The 20,446-nt window shown below is 35.6% G+C and overlaps 2 protein-coding genes and 1 long non-coding RNA gene across 5 annotated transcripts; 1 reads left to right on the top strand and 2 right to left on the bottom strand.

The window, feature by feature from the left end:
• Window positions 1-425: 425 nt before the first annotated feature.
• LOC124186337 lies at window positions 426-4,161 on the bottom strand. Its single transcript, XM_046577968.1, has 5 exons — window positions 3,775-4,161; window positions 3,423-3,495; window positions 3,224-3,317; window positions 2,963-3,145; window positions 426-2,839 (listed from the first exon to the last, which is right to left on the bottom strand). Exons 1-5 carry the CDS (start codon window positions 3,814-3,816, stop codon window positions 2,551-2,553), a joined length of 681 nt encoding a protein of 226 aa, XP_046433924.1. The 5' UTR covers window positions 3,817-4,161; the 3' UTR covers window positions 426-2,550.
• Window positions 4,162-6,471: 2,310 nt separating this feature from the next.
• On the top strand, window positions 6,472-19,245 carry LOC124186348. Its single transcript, XR_006871638.1, has 4 exons — window positions 6,472-6,482; window positions 9,125-9,131; window positions 18,318-18,330; window positions 19,108-19,245. It is a non-coding gene; the product is annotated as an uncharacterized LOC124186348 (long non-coding RNA).
• On the bottom strand, window positions 15,023-17,787 carry LOC124186324. 3 transcript variants are annotated; one of them, XR_006871626.1, is made up of 4 exons: window positions 17,263-17,787; window positions 16,036-17,166; window positions 15,236-15,756; window positions 15,023-15,154 (listed from the first exon to the last, which is right to left on the bottom strand). XR_006871626.1 is itself a non-coding variant. In XM_046577937.1 (2 exons), exons 1-2 carry the CDS (start codon window positions 17,494-17,496, stop codon window positions 16,150-16,152), a joined length of 1,251 nt encoding a protein of 416 aa, XP_046433893.1. In that variant the 5' UTR covers window positions 17,497-17,787; the 3' UTR covers window positions 15,995-16,149. The 3 variants fall into 3 exon arrangements, 1 of the variants encoding a protein (XP_046433893.1); XR_006871627.1 differs by having other exon boundaries at window positions 15,029-15,154; window positions 15,236-15,531; XM_046577937.1 differs by lacking the exons at window positions 15,023-15,154; window positions 15,236-15,756 and having other exon boundaries at window positions 15,995-17,166.
• Window positions 19,246-20,446: the final 1,201 nt, after the last annotated feature.

Genomic DNA, 20,446 nt, shown 5'->3' with positions numbered 1-20,446 from the left:
TCGATTAATTTTCGTTTGAATACTGCAACTATTTGGATTCATGTGAATTCGTGAATGATATTAGTACTTTCATAGTTTACTATTAGTTTCTTTTCTAAATCTTGTTCAGTCCGTAATGAAATATTCCGAATGTTTTCATGGTTTAGGATGGAATTCTTTGCACATTTTGGATTACACTATAAGAATAATTACTTGTTTTTCAAAACTGTAACAACACGTGTAAACCCCATGTAATCAACAACCACTTATTGATACAGAAACATATTCAAGTAGTCATCCAAAATACTGTTTTAAATTATATCTTTGGGATCGGAAAAATGGATTCAGTCAAATCAAAATTTACTATTTTTTTAATCTTTTTTCGTTTACTGGGATTCACTATATTCTTCAGTCAACGCATTACCGCTCAAACTTTCAATATTTCAACTGCATTTTACAATTACGTATACAAATATTTTCAATGCTGATCAATATCAATTTTTTTCTTTTCTTAGTTTCGAGAGTGAATTCGAATATTCACGCATTATACAAATTTGCTATTCTGTAAATAAACAGATAAAGGGATTTAGTTGGGGGAGGGGGAGTGGCTGAAGCTTTAACCCCGTGAAATACTGATGCTAGAAGATACTAATTTTTTTGGTTGGATCGTTTTTAATAAGAATTGACACCCTGGAGTTATATGAAAATCGAACCATTATTAAAAACTTTATAAAATTAATATTTTCAAACGATTGAAGAAAAAAAATCTTGACATTTGATCGTTTGCCATAATGTATAAAATCCACTAGAAAATTACAAGGTCATAAAGTCAAGAATTCTGAGAAATGGTGCGTTTTCAATGCGAATATAGTAGCTGCTTTCGATACTATGCGAAATTTGATTTGATTTCATTTGAACAACCGATTCACCACAGATATATCTTTGTCAAGAACTGTTATCGAAAGTAGAATGTAGTAAAATCACAAATTGAGATTAGCAGTCAACTTCATAGCTTCGCTCATAAAATCGAATCAAAAGAAGTTCTCAACAAAGATACACCTATAATAAGGTATTATACTACATCACTGTCTATCTTCGTTGTTTCTTGAAATACTATATTGAAAATCTTGAGGTAACTTCATTGTGTTGGAAATTAGGTACGATCAATCTCAATCCGTTTATACTGTACTTCAGCAAAAATTTTAATTCTAACTGCTTGGGAATTTTATAACTGTTCACTTGAGAATTCGCATGGGGACTATTTTAATATCACCTTATCCTTTGTGTCAATAACATCGAGAGATTGAGATAGGAACAAAAACAAGTTAAGCTTTGTCTTAATTCTAATAGAACTTGTGTCCTTGATTTCGAACAGTATTTCAAGCAAATAATACACCACGTATGTCGTTGAAAACAGTCATTTCATAGTTACAAAGAATATCTGTGTCCAATGAATACGAAAGCAAACGATTAGCTATAATTTTATTGCTGTGACCTGCATTGAATATACATTTTCTCCCGATATTCTTACCTCTATGGTTTGAAGAAGTTTTAGTCGATTCTAGATATCATTCCAGAAAATCAGCCATTTCTAATTTTATTTACTTCAATCCGTCCAAGAATAATAATTTTTTACAGCCATTAAGAATGATTCAATTTAAATTTCACGTCAGAATATCAATTTTTATTACAAATAATGTAACGGAAAAATTTTAATTCTTCCAGTCAAATTTCGACCCCCCCCCCCCTTTCCCACCGTTCAAAGAAGCAGCTACTGGATTTTGAGGTCGCAAGCTATGGCTAGACACATGCTACATACAGTGTTTGAAATCGTCTTTTAAATAGAACTATAACAATGAATATACAGTAGATATTTACAATAACATTCTCACAAACAGACTTTCGACTCTTCAAAAAATTCAAATTACCTACGTTTCTACATACGCATGGGCAATTCTAACATGTATAAAAAAAAGTAGCTTAAAACGAAATCGAGTGTTATATATTATCATTTGTGTTTAGTCTCTTGAGAATAATTTCGGTGCAAAATTATTGCAGTAACAAAAACAAGCTGTGCCACTGTATAATATTACCATTTAATATTAATTACACTATCCGTAAATAACACGTCACTGTAATAATTCTATTAAGGAAAAATAGAACTGAAATCGTCTTGGTACCCAGAGTCTACTATAGAATCGGCTAACAAAGTAAAGTACGATTTTGTCAAACTATTTTTAAATTTGAACGTTATAATCTAAGATTATATAACCTTGCAGAGAAGGTTGAATCCACAAGCCACTCGAAAAACATTTATACAGTATATGACGTAACAAATATGCTGTTTCGGCTTTGGTGATGTCACATGCTCATACCTTCAAGTCAAATGAGCATAATAGTGACGTATTTTCGAGTAGTCGGTTAACTATGTAAAATCAGATATATTAAGTAGACTTACAATCCAGATACTAGTGCAAAATTTGAAAAAAATTTCATTTATGTGTGTAAGGCATGGCACGCCTGTAATTGAACTCACTGCTGCAATAAATTGACGATAAGTGAGAAAATTGACTACGTGTCGTAGTCTTCATCGATATTGGTAGTGTTGCTGTAATTCGACGTCGGTTTATAGGTTGTATTTACGTTGTTAGAATTTGTTGACAAATTAAGTGGGTTTACTTCCGTGTAAAAGTTTGGTTGGCTAACATTAAACGTTGTAGACAACGGCGATTGAAAATTCGAGATCGGTGTTTTAGTACTTTCGCTCGACAAAGCGGCACTGGGAAATCCAATCCCTCTGTTCTCTCTTGGGTTTTGGCGAATCGGTGTAATGGTTGCCGACGATACCACATTTGGGATTCTGTATACAGAAAAAGACAAACAAGTTTGGATTTTTTTCATGATCAATATAAAAACATCATGCAACTTGTTTGCTTTATATAATATCTATTTCACCAAGGATTTATTTAAAAAAAAATCATACCCTGTAACGTCATGTCTTGAAATGGGTGGATAAATGGCTGGGTTTACTTGCACATAAGGCAACTGAGGTGCAGGAGTTGCTGGCGGTGTAGGTACCTCATCGTCGGGGCTGGTAACATCAGGAAGTCCCTTGACCAAGTCTTTCAAAAAGTCGAAGCGACTTTCAGAAAGGATACATTGCTTCCTTTGGGAAAAAATTCAAGTCTTAATATATTTGGTACGAGATAATTCATAATAACAGACGTGTGATGCAAATACTTACATATGAGACGGACTAAGAGTTTTGGCATTTTTGGCACTCGTTATTTGCATTGTTTTCGTTAACAACGACTCTACGAATAACTCTAGGGTTCTAGGTGAATTCCGAGTTAAGGACATCGATAATGTGAAATAAATAAGAAAAAAACAACAGATGGTGCACTTCTAATAGCTACGCTAGGTGTAAAATATAAAAAGGATATAGATTATGACTGGTACAGCTTGAGCAACTTTTCCTACTTCTTCGTCCGTTTGCATGATTTTCTTGATACGTCCCTTTGAAAGAAAAGTGGTAAAATCGTGAATGTATTGTCAAGTGTGGTGTATTTAAGGTTATGTTTTCATTGAAAAATGTTGACCTCAGGTAATAGTGACAGATTGAGGCCTTGAAAAAATTTTACAAACATGCTAATTGATATAGTAAATTCCAAACCATAAATTTATAGAATTTTGAATTCAAAATTGATCAAGTCTATGGGGTCTATAATAAAAATAAATAATGAAATACACAATGATGTAGGGTTCGGTTTGTTTAGTATGGTTAGTGTAACTTACCGCTGGGAAACGAGCATTGTATTTTTTTTTCTTGCTTGGCATTGTACAAAATTATAAAACGTAGACTTTTCACAAATAAACACCATCAAATTGTACACATTACCATAAACAAATTATTATGACTCGAATTCCCGAAACGAGTTTTGTTGTCTTAATTTTAGCCTGTGAATATCAACTACTTTCAACCCTTTCAACTACGAAAACCTCGGCGCGTTCTAAAATCAGCTTCCAGTGAGATTTCTGCTGCAAATTACCACACACTTGTGACATCCGACCGGAACGTCCGTATGTTTTATCGACTATTATTACTGCATGTTACTTTTATCAACTAACCAAACTCGAAGTACGAGAATCTTGTAACCATAAGAAATTAAAACAACTGTCTAACTATTTGGAATATCCCTAGATGGAAATAACTATGAAATTCACTAGCAAGGCTTAAAAACCATGTTACGAGATCTTCGTACTACAGAGAACTATAATATTATTATACATTATTATATATTACTATCATATTAACACCATAATTAACTAACACGATTATACCCAATCATTATATGGCACTCGACAATGCCATTTGCGCATTCAGAGCTGAGAGCTATGCTAGAAGCAACATACGCTTTACTATATAGCCTGGAGTATAGAAGACTGTAAAACCATAGATACATGCATAACCAATATAATGTAAAGATAGCACTGCTGCAATAACCCATAAAACCAAAGACTGCAAAACCATCAAAACCGTGAATACTAATTATCCAGCATGAACTATACCTTCTTCCGTAACGCCGTATTGTAGGCAACACGCGCAACGTTTTGAAGGCAATGCAGATCTCCAATGTGGAGCTATAGAGAGCTTCACCTAGAGAATACATTAGGAAACTTACCGACGAAACGAAAACGTGCTAGTAGCTTCCAAGCCGATTTATATCAATATACGAATTAACAATTACAGAAGAGAGTTATATACAAAAAGCACACATGTAAACCTGCTGTAAAGCGATGAATTATAACAAATTACTAAATACTCTAAATCTGTTAAGATAGTTATAACAAACAGCTAAGGATTTTCGCAGCAGCGCGATTCTAATAATGTTAAGCAAATAACAAATCATGTTTCATAAACAATCGCTATTGTACTCCAGGTTAATAACTACAGTAATCGATTATAATACATATATAATTCTATATAGATATAGCTATAAAACTAACAAACGACGGCTAACCAATATGACATATGGACTTTGTAACGAGCAAGATAGTAAAAACATTAAGAAGTAGACAGGAAGAAGCTAAGTGGCCGAGGGGGGCCAAAAGGGGGCTGGCGCCTCAACAAGGATGCTCGCGCAGGTTGGAGAACTACGGAGCAAAGTCCACGCACCTACACCACCGCACCAAGCAGCGTTATACCATACGTAAAAACCTACAATATAGTAATAGCTAATGGACTAAGATAACAGGCGTACATGCGCGAGGATGTCGTGCCCTAATTAGTTCCTAGAAAAAGAGGGGAGGTGCGCAAAGGTGACCAAAAAATCTAAAGAGGGGGATCGTTCTGCGCAACGATCGACCCCTATGAAAACGGCGACCGATCACTCGATCGTCCTCTTGGTTTCTACCTCCAGATTCGTCATCTAGTTCCGGTACAGTCTCGCGGTAAAATCCTTTGGCCTTTTGCATTTAAACTTTAATACAACGTTACTCTGCCCAAAAGTCCAGCGAGCTTAAACTCCATTGTGTCATATTAAGTTTAAGATCTTACACTGTGTAACTCCGTTTTTATGACTCTTAAATATCGAACTTATAAAATAAACCAAAGTTAATCAAAGTATCCAAATATATTAGAGTCAGTTATTCCGCTAAAACCTCTCACCAATCTACGCTACAAGTCATCGCATCCAGAATACTCTCAAAAAGGTAAGCCAAATTAAATCTTTCATCCAACAATTTCTCCTTCTTCGGTTCGTTCGATTAAAGCGACAGAATGCCCGTTGTCCGGTGTATTTCAATACTTAATCGGTAATTGGTGACCCAAACTACTGATGTGAGTCTGGCTGTAGCTGTGTGTGAATGTTTCCGGTGTCTAGCATCTGGAGATTTCCACTAGGTACCGTTCCGACGTCACACGATATACACTGCGAGCACTGTAAGGTGTGTCGTCAATTCAGTATACTGCGAAGCCGTTCCTTTATAGTTAGCTATACTGGTTACTGCTTAAAACGGAACGCAGTACAGTATACTGTGATCGACATTTTTTGGCGTTACTTTCATTTCATACATAATATTTGTTTCACATTGCAATAAACACAATTTATTCAAATTTTCCATTTTTGTTTTCAACGGCTGGTATTTTTAAATGACAATATTCAATAATAATAATTATCAATAGTGGAAGCTGTTAAATTTCTGAACGCTGTTGATCACGTGATCAAAGCACTGAGAGCACCTTACCTCGAAACCTCCAGTGTTCGCAGTAGAAATATGGTGGTTATTCATGACGTCATATATTTCCCTAGGGTACTGCGGCCGTATACTGCAGTCCATATCGGAACGAATTTTTCTACAGTGAGAGCACTGTGCAGTGCTCGCAGTGCATATCGGAACATACCCACAGTGTCACACTGTGTCTCCTTGCTGGAAAGCTCCCCTTATGTCTATGGGTGCTTTCCATTTAGAGCACAGTGTGACACAGTGTACAAATATCTGTTGTAAGCGGCCAATCCGGGCAAAACAATAGACCAGAAATGTTCACACCGTGTCATATTGTGCTCTAAATGGTAAGCATCCGTTGTCATACGAAACTTTTGGCGCATTCTCACTAATTTTTTTGCCCACGTGTGTCTTGAGCCGTCTAATCTAGGGACCTTGTGACAGGCTTGCGCGTGGTTCCCTCGGAATGCGTTATGTGGGTTATAATGTAAATACATAGGTACACGTATATCCCACAATTTGGGAAAAACAAATTTTCATTACAAGTACAAATAAATAGTAGCTTTAAATAATTGATACTTTGGAAAAATGTAGTGTTTGTTCTTCGCAGCAATTATTCATGGTGTATTGTATTATACATATGCATTATACATAATATGCATGGTATAAATGCATATATAATTCATTTTTCTTATGCCTGTAAATATGCATAAAGAGGATAAAGAGGAAAGAAAAATAGATATATAAAAAAATATTTCCGTTTAATTAAATGTTGATATCGTATGTACATTCATGTCGTGCAATGTTTCGATGCTTTTTTTTTATTTTGGTTGTTTTTTTTTGTCCGGCGTTTAGACGCGTACAAAATTGTTGCATTCGCTTCGTAATCAAGCGTTGAATGATTTGAAATATAATGTCATGAGCATGATCATTACATGGAAATGATAGAGCATTATAATTCCGCCAGTAAATGTGAAATTTACTCTCTTGGTAGATTAAAATTCACATAAATTTCATTGCATATAATGTTTTTAAATTGATTATTAATTTTAATTTCATTCTAATTAAAATTAATGCATCAAAACAATTGCTTAAAGAATAAATTTAATAAAGACCGACAAAAATCAGCTGATGGCGTGTAGCGCACGAATGTTTTTCTTATTTGTTATTAATATGAACATTAAAAAATTAAGTAATTTTCTAATCATGGTGGAATTTATATTGAAACATTCATTATTGATATTTATAATTTACGATCTTTAGTAATATATTGCAATAACTAGCTAAGATTCTTGAGTTTACTAGTATATTAAAGCCAATGAAAATTTTTCTGTATATTTTAATAACATAGTTTTTATAAATAGTTCAGTACCCAACAATCATCACAGGGGTCACAAAATATTATTATTAAAACTGGACATCACCAAGATCAATTAAACACAAGACATACTATTAATGTAATGTAAGATTTTATTAATCCAATAGTACCAGAATATACTATGTAATTTTTATTTTAGCTTCTTTTAACACTTATATATTTTTTTTTAAAGTAAATAATAATAAAAAAGAACGTCAAAAAACGATACAGGGAGCAGAACAGAGACAAATTGAAACAGCGTGAAGCGGAAAGAAGAAAACGCATACAATATTCACAAAGTATTGCCGGACCATCTACCTCATTAAACACGAATAGAATAGAACTGAATAATAAAGAAATAATTACTGCTCAAAGTTCATCTGGTTTGGAAAAAACACAACCATCATCCATTCAAAGAAATGAGCAAGGTAATGAACTAAATGCTCTCCAAAAAAAAAAGAGAACGTCAACAAAGATACAGGGAGCAGAACAGAGATAAATTGAAACAACGTGAAGCGGAAAGAAAGAGGCGTCTACAAAATGCAGAAATGATTACAGAATTATCTACTTCTCCAAATATCGAATTTACAGAAATAATTAATGATCCAATAATAGATGAAATAAGTGCAAATTCTCGAAGTGTAGCTGGTTTGGAAGAAATCCAGAATGTAGTGGTTGAAGTATCTCAGCAAAATGGAAGAGGTCAATCAAGTGCAAATATTACGGAAATTCCGAATAACTACAGTCAATTTAGATACCATAAATCAGCTCATGAATATTTTAACGATAACTCTAAAAATAATGAATTTGGACATGCTTGCTCAATCTGCGATCGACTTTGGTTTGAAAAAGATTTGAAGAAACCATCTGCATCTGGAAATATAATCAACACAATAACTAACGGGCAGAATGTGGATGCATTCAAAATTTGCTCTACTTGTAAATCAGCATTAGATAAAAATAGCATTCCTAATTTGTCTGTTTATAATGGATTTCACTATCAAAAAATATCACAGCATTTAACAAAAATAGATTTCATCACTGAAAGGCTTATTTCTCCTCGAATTCCTTTTATGCAAATAAGAAGATTAAGGCACGTTCAAGGGCAATTCGGCATATACGGACAAATTATCAATGTTCCTGTTGCTGTTGATACAATGGTACGATTACTTCCAAGAGATGTCAATGATGAACATTGCATTTACGTACATATTAAAAAATTGATTCATAAAAGTAGTTTTGTTCATGGCCTAATTAGCATCAGATCAATTAAAAAATGGTTGGATTATTTGATTCGTACACCTTTATATCAGCATTACAAAATAACAGTAGATGAATCATTTTTTAATCAAGAAACACCACTGATTACACAACAGAACATTGACGAATTTAGTGAAAACATCGATATTGAACTGTTCAACAACAAACTTTGGTATGGAATGAAGAAAAATATTTAAGATTAGCGCCAGGGCAACACAATATTCCACAGAGTTTATTATTCGATGAGCATGCTGAAGAGCTATCATTTCCGAGTATTTATATGGGACACTTTAGAAAATTTAGGGATACAGTCAAAGCTACACCTTTTATGATGGCATCTAGTGAACTGCGACGTAAGGATTGCTGAGGAATAGATCCCTATCATTTGTTATATATGGCTGTAAAAATAATGAGACTGCGAGTTCGTGACTGTTTAACGATCGCGTTTAAACATGTTGGTACAGATACCAATATAACTAAGGAACAAGTTCAATCCGAAGAGTATATTCATAACTGCATAGAGTCTAATTTAGCTTTTCTACGGTCAATACCGAATTCAGTTTGGTATTGGTCTGCAAGGAAAAAAGATTTATTCGCAATGATTCGGCAGCTAGGGAAGCCAACTGCATTCATGACACTAAGCGCAAATGAAATAGGGTGGCCGGATTTATTAACATTGTTGCATAAATTAGCTGAAGAAAAAGAAGATATGCAAAATTTTATCGCATCGGAACTAAGTTTTATCCAAAAAAGTTCATTAATCAACAACGATGCTGTAACATGGGCTATTTATTTTAACAAGTTAGTTAATGTAATAATGACAATTTTACAATCAAAGAAGATTAGTCCTTTTGGTAAGTTTAGAGTTATTAACTACTTTTTGAGGATTGAATTTCAACATCGAGGAAGTCCACATGCGCATATTCTTTTACGGCTGGATAATGCTCCCACAGATATTCTTGGAGAAGAGCAAAAACAAGTAATAGAAATGATTAACAGTTTAGTATCAGTATCAACGTCGGAAGCATCTGGAAACATAAAATTACTTACGCATCAGCATACCGTCACGTGCTACAAAAAAATTGGATCTAATTCTGTGCAAAAGTGCCGATTTGAAGCACCATTCATGCCTTGTAAATCTACAATGATTTTAATACCGATGGAAAAAACGAATCCACTTTACAAAGAACACTTGAAAAGATATAATGAAATTAGAATTAACTTAGAAAGTAATGACTATGACAGTATTGATGATTATTATGAAAGTAATAATATCAGATCAGATGAAGAATACAAAGATATACTAAGATCTGGTATTAGTAGACCAAGAATATTCTATAAACGACATCCGTCCGAAAAATGGCACAATACTTTCAATCCATTTGTTTTTAATGTCTTAAAGTCAAATATGGATTCTCAGATAATTACTGAAGAATATTCTTGCGCGGCATATGTCGTCGAATATGTAAATAAGACCAACAGAGGCATTAGCAATTTACAACGTAAAATAATAGAAGTTATGAATGAGGATCGAGAATTCGATATTGTTGAAATAACTCGTAAAATGAGCGTTGACATGCTAAATATTATTGAGATGAGTAGTCAAGAAGCTGCTTAGTATCTTTTAAGGTTACCAATGTCTAAATCATCAGTAGCGGTTCAATATATTAACACTTGTTGGCCTATTGAACGACAGAGGATAAGAAAAACACAAAAACAAATTGATGAACTTGATGACGACTCTACTGATATTTGGAAGGAAGATTGGCATGACAAGTATCAAAAACGGCCAGAAGAATTGGAAGCAATTTCTTTAGCACAATTTGTTTCAAAATATACTAAAAATAAAAAGGGAGAGTACGTCAGAAAGAAGCAGCCTCAAGTTATTCGTTACAGAAATTATGATATGACTCAGGATTACAACGAGTACAGAAGAGAAATGGTGACCTTACATATACCATTTAGAAATGAAGACACAGAAATATTAGTAGATATGAAATTCACAACTATATATGATGAACACGAAAATGAAATTATAGAAAAAAGCAAAGAATTTGAGTCAAATATTGATATTCAAAAGACAATTGATATATGCCGACAATTATGTTATGAAGGTGAGCTAATAGATGACGGATCAGAAATTCGAGACATTGCTACAAGATTTCCAGAGCCAAACCCCTATGAGGAATTGTACAGAAATCCAAATGCTGCTGTTAATGAAGATTTAATGATAAGAGTTAATGATTAATTGAATAATCAAGCTCCTACCTAACGAGAATGAATAAAAATTAAATCTAAGAAAGACCTACTTTTCGATAAGCCGGTAATTTGTAGGATCGTGTTGCTATAGTCCTGTACAGGTCTGTAAGGTTTGTTTAAATTGTTGAGGCAATTTTATGATAATGAAAATAGGAAAAAGGTCGTTCAAAATAGATGGTTTAATATGATTTAACTGGTAAAAGATAAAGTATATTCTGTACGATTTGGTGATTGAAATATCTGATAACAATGAATGGTGATAATGACATAAAAGCCGTAAGTAACAATTTATAAAGTGTTTGAGTTTATATAACAATCCGCGCCGACGGACGAATTTATATTCAAATGCAGAGAAGCTGCAGAATCACTAAAATTGACCGTTTGCGTGTTTGAGCAAATCGTGTGTTATTTTATTCTAAATGATATTATTGTTTGATACCAAGAGCATCTATCCTGAACGATGGTTATAACTAGCTGGTCGTGATTATTGTATTGTATCTCGCCTTTTAGATTATCTTAAATTAATTATATTTCCTGTTGTTAATTCTTGTTGGTTAAATCTTGGAAACAATACGTATGATTTAATTGGGGGTAGTGAAGCTAGCCACCAATTCTAGACTTGCTTTCAAATGGATATTACAGAAGTAAATTTTTATTATAAAGGTGAAAACAAGAATTCGTTCAATGTCGAAGATTAGCACTCGGATTGACTTATCTTTAGATGTGTAGTTCGAGCGAGATTGAGAGCCGTCGAATCGTATCAGTCTGCGTCAGTAGAATTCTGGACCAGGGCCTCACCTCGAGTTCGGGAGAGTTAATGAATCGAACGATGTTGAACGTCGGGCACTTAGTCTTTGTAGATTTAGAATGATACTTTACTATCGAAAGCTATGGTTGAAAGTGTCAATTTGTTGATTTTGATATATGTTAAAAATGATTCCAAAGATTATTTATTAAAAATGATAATGAAGTTATTATTATAAGCACTTAAAATTACCTGATTTGGTTGAATCAGGGCCGAACTTAATTTAATTACGGAAAACGGAATGGCATAAAATTGTCTATTCTCGAAATGATGAGATTTAGTAAAGCACAGAAAAGATGGAAACGTAGAAGATAGTGAGTCTTTTCAAATCACAGGATAATATGAATGCTCAAATTTGACGGATTAGCAAGATGCTTTAGGCCGGTCACAACTAACATTTTCCGCACGCTACTATTACTCAAGAAGGGCTAATACGGGTTGACGTCCACGCACCTTGCGACTTAACAGACAAAAGACGCGGCTTCTTGGGCCTGAGGGTCCAAGGAGCTACAGTTGTAATAGGTTACAACGGTAATTAGCGAATGAAGTGCGAGGGCGACCTCCCGGTGCCCGAATCCACATGGTGAGCGTTACTTCACGCTCTTCGACGGTGTTCCGACGATTCTCAATCTCGTCAGTGACATATTAAAAATATGAACAAGAGATATTTACATACAATGTTCATACATTCATCCATACATCTTAATAAGTAATCTATTTTAATTTAGTTCACAATGGATGAATAGAGTAATGATCGTTTTTGCGAACTCATGAGAAGCGCTAATGAACAACAAAAAGATTTGCTTTTACACGTCATTCATCACAATTTATCTGCAGAGAAGTCACCTTTACAATTATTTTACTGGGCCAGCTGGGTGTGGAAAAACCTTTGTAATAAAATTGATAATGGAAATATATAACAGATTTTCTGATAATGATGAGTTCTGCAATTGATACATTACGTGTGCTTTGACTGGTACAGCTGCAGTAGCTATTAACGGAACCACTGTTCATACTGCATTGGAAATATCATTGTCAAAACTAATTCCGTTGTCAATAGAAACAGCACAACAATATCGATGCTTATTTAAATATGTCAAAGTTCCAATAATTGACGAAATTAGTATGATTGGTGCCGAGCTCTTGAACCAAATAGACGCAAGACTAAAGCAAATAACCGGAAATTTTGATGAAAATTTTGGTGGGCTAGACATTATTTTTATTGGAGATTTGCGACAATTACCTCCAGTCCGTGCAACTCCAATCTATAAGCAGTCTAAACAACGGATGTTTGGACCCTTACTTTAGCGAGGATTAAAATTCTACGAATTAACTCAAATAATGCGTCAAGATAACAAAATGTTTGCTTCTATTCCCACAAAAAATGACAGTGGTATTATTTTAAATGATGATGAATTAGCCGTTATCGAGCCTAGTTTTTTACAAAGGAGGAAGCCTTGCGCCCGTGTCCAAGTGGTGTACGATTATTTCATGACAATGCATCAGTTAACGCATATAACATACTAGCTTTACAAACTGAAAATAAAATAGATTCAATTGCAATGGACATTATTTCTGGTTGTACTAATCATGAGCAGGAAGCAAATATGAGACAAAAATTACACAAGGTGTCAGTGATTGATACAGGAGGTTTGCCACACGAAATCATTTTTGTTATTGGAAAACCTTATATTATTACAACTAACATAGACGTGGTAGACGGTTTAGTTAACGGCGCCCTTGGAAAGCTGGTTCATATAGAAAAAATTATGAAAATCAAGTAATTCGCATATGGCTCGTTTTTCCAGATAAAAACACTGGTATGGTGGCTAGAAGAAAAGCACGATAGACGTGCTGTATCTATTGTACGTCGAACTTCAAGTATATCACTCAATAATAATAAAACCATTGTGGGAAAAAGAAATCATTTTCCATTGATATCAGGATGTGCTATGACTATTCGTAAGTCTCAAGGAGGTACATATGACGAGGTGGTCTATGAGTATAGTAAAATCGTTGTATTCCATTACTTTACGTAGCTTTAACACGAATAACAAGTATTGAAGGGTTGTTTATATGTAACAGTCAGGATAATTTAAGATTTTGTCATGGAAGAAGAGTAGATCCATCAGTTTCAAGTTTACAGCAAGAATTTAAAAGATTATCTGCAAACAAACTTACTACATTGCAAGGACTGATCACTGATTTTACGAACTCCAGAAATAAATTAAACATTTATACTTTAAACTGCCAAAGTCTCAGAAAACATACTACTGATTTACAAGATTCTATTTGTCAAAGTAGTAACTTTTTATTGCTAACTGAAACATGGCTTCCTGCTGATGAATCAGTCGACTTACCTAATTTTCATTGTATAGCTAAATTTAAACGACAAAATGTTAGAGCCGCTGGAGTTGCCATTTATAAAAACAATAATACTTCACATATTACTACATTCAACATGGATCTGGTAGTTCAAAATGCTACAGAAGTTCATGTCTCCCAAACATCTATTAGCGATATGTGTGCTTCGCATGTTAAACTAGAAGATGGAAGTGAATTAATTATGATTGTTGTGTACATTTCACCTAATAAAAAAATGAATGACATCATTTCATTTTTACACGAGAGATTATTTCCGTACAGTCACAGAGGTTCAATAATTTTCAAAACCAATAAAGATAAACTACCATTGATTTTAGCTGAGGATTTCAATGTAAATTTTGCAAAACATGAATCAACGCCATTAATTACGTTCCTCCAAGAAGAATTTCAATTGCAAATTAACAACAATCCAAGAGAACCTACTACCAGATATGGAACAACAATAGATACTGTATTTATTAGATATCTTGATAATGTTATGTGCAATACTTTTGTAACATACTTCAGTTACCATCGACCAATTGTCACAGTAATACCGTCGTCAGAGGCAACATCGAATATAACTATTACCGAAGTCACTGATTAAACGAATTAAGTTGTCACGATTTGAAATAAAGTCTTAAATTTTTGTATTTAATGAAAATAAATGGTTATTAAATAAACAGTCATCATTTTCTGGAAAAAAATCGTAATATTTTATTTTATCATTATGCCATATTTAGTTCCTATTGCAATCTGTTCTTTTTTTTTTTATTATTTAAAAAGACGCGACTCGCTGTTAACCGTGGACAGATCAAAGTTTCTCCGGGACCCGCATGTTCTCGGTCCTTTTCGTACAGAAGTTTGATGTACTCCCATTTCATTTCTTGCTTCAAAGGATCCATCTGGAAAATAATTATCGGCTCTGAAGATAACGGAAATAGCAGCAACGATGTTGGCTTTTAACGCAATTTATTTTTACGAACCTGTAAAACTCTGTTGTTGTACAGACGATTTCTTATGGTTTTCAGGAGGTGTGGGGTATCAGAAAACGCGTAAATGTTTTGACCGTTTCGACCTTCCACTAAGGGGTGCTCGAAATAATTACGAAGCTGGTCTTTCGCTCCACACACACAGAGTTCAGACCAAAACTTTTGTGTACCAACTTTTTCCAGTAATACAATTGCTTTTATTATCAGCTGGGCAAGCACTACTCCTTTAACGGGTCCTCTTGATGCAAAAACCGCAATTGGCTGACAATAATTGCCCTGCAACATCAAAACTAATCCATGATTAGCTTTTTCCGTAAGATCGGAGGATGTACTGCCTTTCCCGCCAAAATCTACGAGTCCTTTATATGAGAGATTTGTCGTGTCAACACTGACACTTTCTCAGGTTGATATTTCGTCCAGCAATAGAACCCCGTGTTTTTCCAGTTCACCCTTTTGCTCAATGCTACTTTCAACACTTCGAAGAATCGAGGATCAAAGCCGCAACCAGTTTTGATCTTCGACAAATGTGTGAAAATAATCAGATAATTGTCTATTGTAAATAAAGAACGTGAATAAGGAATGTAAATAGTAATTGTAAATAATAATTGTAAATACGAATTACAAATACAGGCAGTAAATGAAATGTATCAATCATGGTTGTTAATAAAAATGAATAACTTCGAAGGAGTTGAGTTGCCGCAGTTATTCAAATAAAATCGTTTTATTTTCATAGTTGTGTGATGAATTGAACCCCATAATGCTATGAAAGAATATCATCATGAAAAACAAAATACCTTCGAACAGTTCTCACACACGGGAGAGGTAGAATATCGTTGGATCGCAGGAACTCATAGCCTGATGGAGATCTCATATGAAGGAGTATGCATAAAAGCATCCACTGTTTGGAGTTATTTCGTCCTTTCGAGTTTCTGTGCTTCGCGGCTTCGAGGTATATTTCCATCCTTCACATGACGCTTAAGATGTTGATTACTGCACCGTGCCAATTGTCGACGAATTTCGAAAACCTTCGATTTTAGCGTTTTAATTTTTTCTTGCGCGAGTCGTTTGGCTCGTAGCGCAGAGCGATATTTCTTCTGCAACACTGACAACTGCTTTTTTTTTTGTGGATTCACTTCGTCTCGAGCATGTCTTCGACAGCTTTTTTTAAAAGTATTCTTTGCTGACCTACAATGGGCACAAATTTTGTCATTGAAAAGTAGCAGAGCACACTGATTGTGACGCCAAGTATCGCCGATATCTTTTCGTAATGCGTTGGAGCTTGCTTCCAATCCAGATGTGACCGATGACTGTATGGCACCAGAACACACAGTGAGACGATGAATCTTCAACAACAAATCCTGTAATTGTTCGATGCTAGTAATGTAGCGAGGCATGTCAAACTTACTCGCATCGAGCAAAATACCGACAATCTTCAACTGAATGGACATATTCTCCTCCACCGCTACATTTTTAAATGGAAACATGTGATACGTCTTCTCGATCTCCAGGGTTTTATTGGTATAAAAGAAAACCAACTTTTTTCCTCCGCAGCCAGTGTTATATTTTATCCACCCTGAAGGAAGACTCACTTCTGCTGTTAGGAGTTCTGTAAATTCCAGGCTTACACTCGAAGCACTCTTAACACTGATACTTTGAATTGCTGGAGATACATGGCCTCGCTCCATTGGAATTTCACTGGCTAAATTGCTCGGTATACTTTTATCTTGAATAAGATCGGCTTTAGATGAAGAAATAATATTCTCTTCGATATTCGACGTTAAAGTCTCGGTCTGCTTTAGAGATCCCAGTGAAGAAAATTGAGAGGGAGACATATCAATAGACTTATCGATCACATTCTCTGATATCGTCCATGAAAACTGCGATGGCACACATCCTTTTCTCAATCGAGGTATTTTGTATTGTCCCTAAAATTGTGAATTGTAAACAGAATTTTAAAAAATTGAGTACAATTTTTTGGATAATGCTATAAATAATAAAATCAATCTCTAAATGAAACTCACTATTCCAACTACCTGTCCACTAGGACCGAGCAATTGACGCTGCCAAAGAATTTCGTCCTTCAAAAAGTGTTTTTCACACACCGCTCTTCCTGCTTTAACAGAACTATTGGCTCGATGGACTGCATCTTTCCACAACTTTTCACTCGTGGGATCTCTCGGTATTGTAAAAAAATGCACTTTTTCCGGATTCGAAGAGTATCCCGAAGTACAACCGGGCACAATGCACGTCGGCATGACAAAACGAACGAAACGCGTAAAAAAACGAAACTCGTTAAAAAAATAATTAGCTAAAAAAATATTTAAATAATGTCGATTTTTCAAAACTATCGGAACAATTGTAACAAATACAACACCAATCTCGCAATTTTCTTGTACACAGAATGAATAGAATTATAACCTTAACGGCATCAGTCAGTAGCGTCAGCAGCGTCAGCAGCGTCAGCAGCGTCAGCAGCGTTAGCAGCGAGCGTGTCAGAAGTCTACTAGCGCCACGTAGAACTAAAAAACGGGGACAAAACTCGTACAATTCGGCGATCGGAACCGTACGATAATTATCGTACATACTACATATGCGATAATTTCATGCCTACATACGATGAACGATAGCACATTGGGAGCTTTCCAGCAACGACACAGAGCGACACAGAGCGCCACTGTGTCGAACATGGTGCTTTCCAACAATGACACATTGTGATTGGCTGTCTATCCTTAGGCAGCCGATCAGAATGCTCAATTGAGGTGAGATGAAAAAGTGAAAGATACAAAATCGACCCCTGGTGTCTGTGCTATACGTAAAGCATATAGAGTACGTTCTATTTGCGACCGCAGCGCTCGGCGAGTGTAATGCACTCATAGTTAAAAAAGGGGCACGAAAAAGGTTATTTTAATTTTAAAACGGTAGTTCACAGTAATAAACTATAAAGCATTTACAAAAATGTCAATGTTACGTTTAATATAATTTATTTATTCATTATAGACACTATTTTAAAAGTACGGTAATTTTGGTCCAAGGACGATAATTCTATGCTACTGGTACGATAGTTGCCTCACTTCAGGTTGTCAACACTGGTACAATTTTTTAGTATACGAGCAGTGGTGAGTATCAGGGGGCTGACCCTAACTGATGTAGTAGAAAGCTGACATAATGCGTTTCAATGACTTTAAATCGTTCACGTGGTTTGCGTGTCACCCAAAACTGAAAAATATCACAATAATTAGTTTGCGCATTCGCGCGGTGTTGAGAAAAAGTGGAATGAACACCGGGTGCTGAATTTCAGCACCCGCGCGCTTCAAATATCGATCGCATATGAACCAAGTTTGGAAAGTTCTAGGCATCTCGTCGCTAGTATCGTTTACGCGTTGTTTGCGCTAATAGCACCTGCAACAATTATCTAGTATATAAAGTTGTTGTTATAATGCAGAGCAAAGATAAATTACATAAAGGAGCCAAAAAATGTAGCACATGTTAAGCACCTGTTCATATTATTGTCATGTGTTCGTCAGAATTGCGCATGCGTCAACAGCATGCAATGCGCTGAGTACTGCCCAGGTATGTAAGACCGTAGGTTTGTTCGTGCTAACTACACTCTACACCCGCGAGGATAAAAAGAACTAGGGTAGTATACTAGGGATTGCCGGGGAGTGTACGTCGGCTTCTCGAGTGTAGCTAACAGCTATATTCATAGTTCTTCCTTGAGGAACAAGGATTCCTTGTTCCTCATTTCACGTTTCATAGACCTTCCTCGACAGAACAAGGAGCCTTATTGGCCTCCTTCTTTCAAGGCAGGTCTCGAGCTTCCTTGAGGAAACCTTCGGCATTGCAATTGGCTGTTTCGTTTCATGTAGCTGTGATGTCGGAACGGTACCTGGTGGAAATTTCCAGATGCTAGACACCGGAATCGTTCACACAGCTACAGTTAGACTCACATCAGTAGTTTGGGTCACCAATTACCGATAAAGTATTGAAATACACCGGACAACGGGTATTCTGTCGCTCTAATCGAACGAACCGAGGAAGGAGTAATTGTTGGATAAAAGATTTAATTAATTGACTTACCTCCTGAGAATAATCTGGATATGATGACTTGCAGCGTAGATTGGTGAGAGGATTTAACGGAATGACTGATTTTCATATATTTGGATACTTTGATTAACTTGGATTTATTTTATAAGTTCAATATTTCGAGTCACAAAAACGGAGTTACTTAGCGTAAGATCTTAAATTAATATGACAAAGTGGAGCTGAAAGCTCGCTGGACTTTTGGGCAGAGTAACGTTGTACGAAAAGTTTAAATGCAAAAGGCAAAAGGATCTTACCGCGAGACTGTACCGGAACAAGATGACGAATCTGGTGGTAGAAACCAAGAGGACGATCCGATGATCGGTCGCCGTTTTCATAGGTGTCGATCGTTGCGCAGAACGATCCCCTTCTTCAGCTTTCGTCAACTTTTGCGCACTTTCCCCCTTTTTCTAGGAATTAAAATTGGGGCACGATATCTTCGCCACATCCACGCCTGTGATCTTAGTTCTTTAGTTATTACTATATTGCAAGCTTTTACATATGGTATAACGCTGCGCTGGTGCGGTGGTGTAGGTGCGGAGTCGTTGTTCTGTAATTTTCCATTCTGCGTGGGCTTTGGTGTTGGGGCAGCAAGCCCCCCTTGGCCCCTCGGCTGCCGTGCTTCTACCCCCGTGGGCGTTAGGACCCGGGCCGATTTTAGCAGTTATTTCCTAATGTGGTAATCGCTGTGCGTATGCGCTAGAAGATGCAGAAAAGTAGGGACAGGAAAATGGCGCACGTTACGTACAGTCGTTTTTTTCCTCGAAACACTTATCAATACAACAAATTAGTATATAAGATGAAGCATTTTTGGAATTTGTTAACAAAATCTTTCATACCTCATGTTTTAAGTACACCGTTATCAAATTGAACGTTGTTTTTCAAGTAAAATACTGTACTGCTTTGTTCTGATTTGTAGTGAGGTTATGGGTTTGTTGTCACTCGTGAGTTTTAAGGTAAAAATCGCATCACAGTTCACTAACGTGGTGGAAAAACCTGTAGCATTCATGCGAATTGTACCATTTACACTTTTTACTCTTTCTACACTTGGTCTAGACCGAGTGTAAAAAGTGTATACTAAGGCCGTGTTCGAAAATTGACTGATAGTACTGTCAGCAATCTTTT

Source organism: Neodiprion fabricii, chromosome 7 (assembly GCF_021155785.1).
Source record: "Neodiprion fabricii isolate iyNeoFabr1 chromosome 7, iyNeoFabr1.1, whole genome shotgun sequence".
Lineage (NCBI taxonomy): Eukaryota > Metazoa > Arthropoda > Insecta > Hymenoptera > Diprionidae > Neodiprion > Neodiprion fabricii.
This window is presented reverse-complemented; position numbering and strand designations above follow the sequence as displayed.

What these genes read in the sequence shown, in the direction of transcription:
- LOC124186324 (XM_046577937.1), bottom strand. Translation starts at nt 17,496, where the DNA reads ATGCCGACGTGCATTGTGCCCGGTTGTACTTCGGGATACTCTTCGAAT. An exon ending in GTGGACAGGTAGTTGGAATA is followed by an intron (nt 17,167 to 17,262) that starts GTGAGTTTCATT and finishes TCACAATTTTAG; the next exon opens with GGACAATACAAAATACCTCG.
- LOC124186337 (XM_046577968.1), bottom strand. Translation starts at nt 3,816, where the DNA reads ATGCCAAGCAAGAAAAAAAAATACAATGCTCGTTTCCCAGCG. An exon ending in AGCTGTACCAGTCATAATCT is followed by an intron (nt 3,318 to 3,422) that starts ATATCCTTTTTA and finishes CTCGGAATTCAC; the next exon opens with CTAGAACCCTAGAGTTATTC. An exon ending in ACTCTTAGTCCGTCTCATAT is followed by an intron (nt 3,146 to 3,223) that starts GTAAGTATTTGC and finishes TTTTTCCCAAAG; the next exon opens with GAAGCAATGTATCCTTTCTG.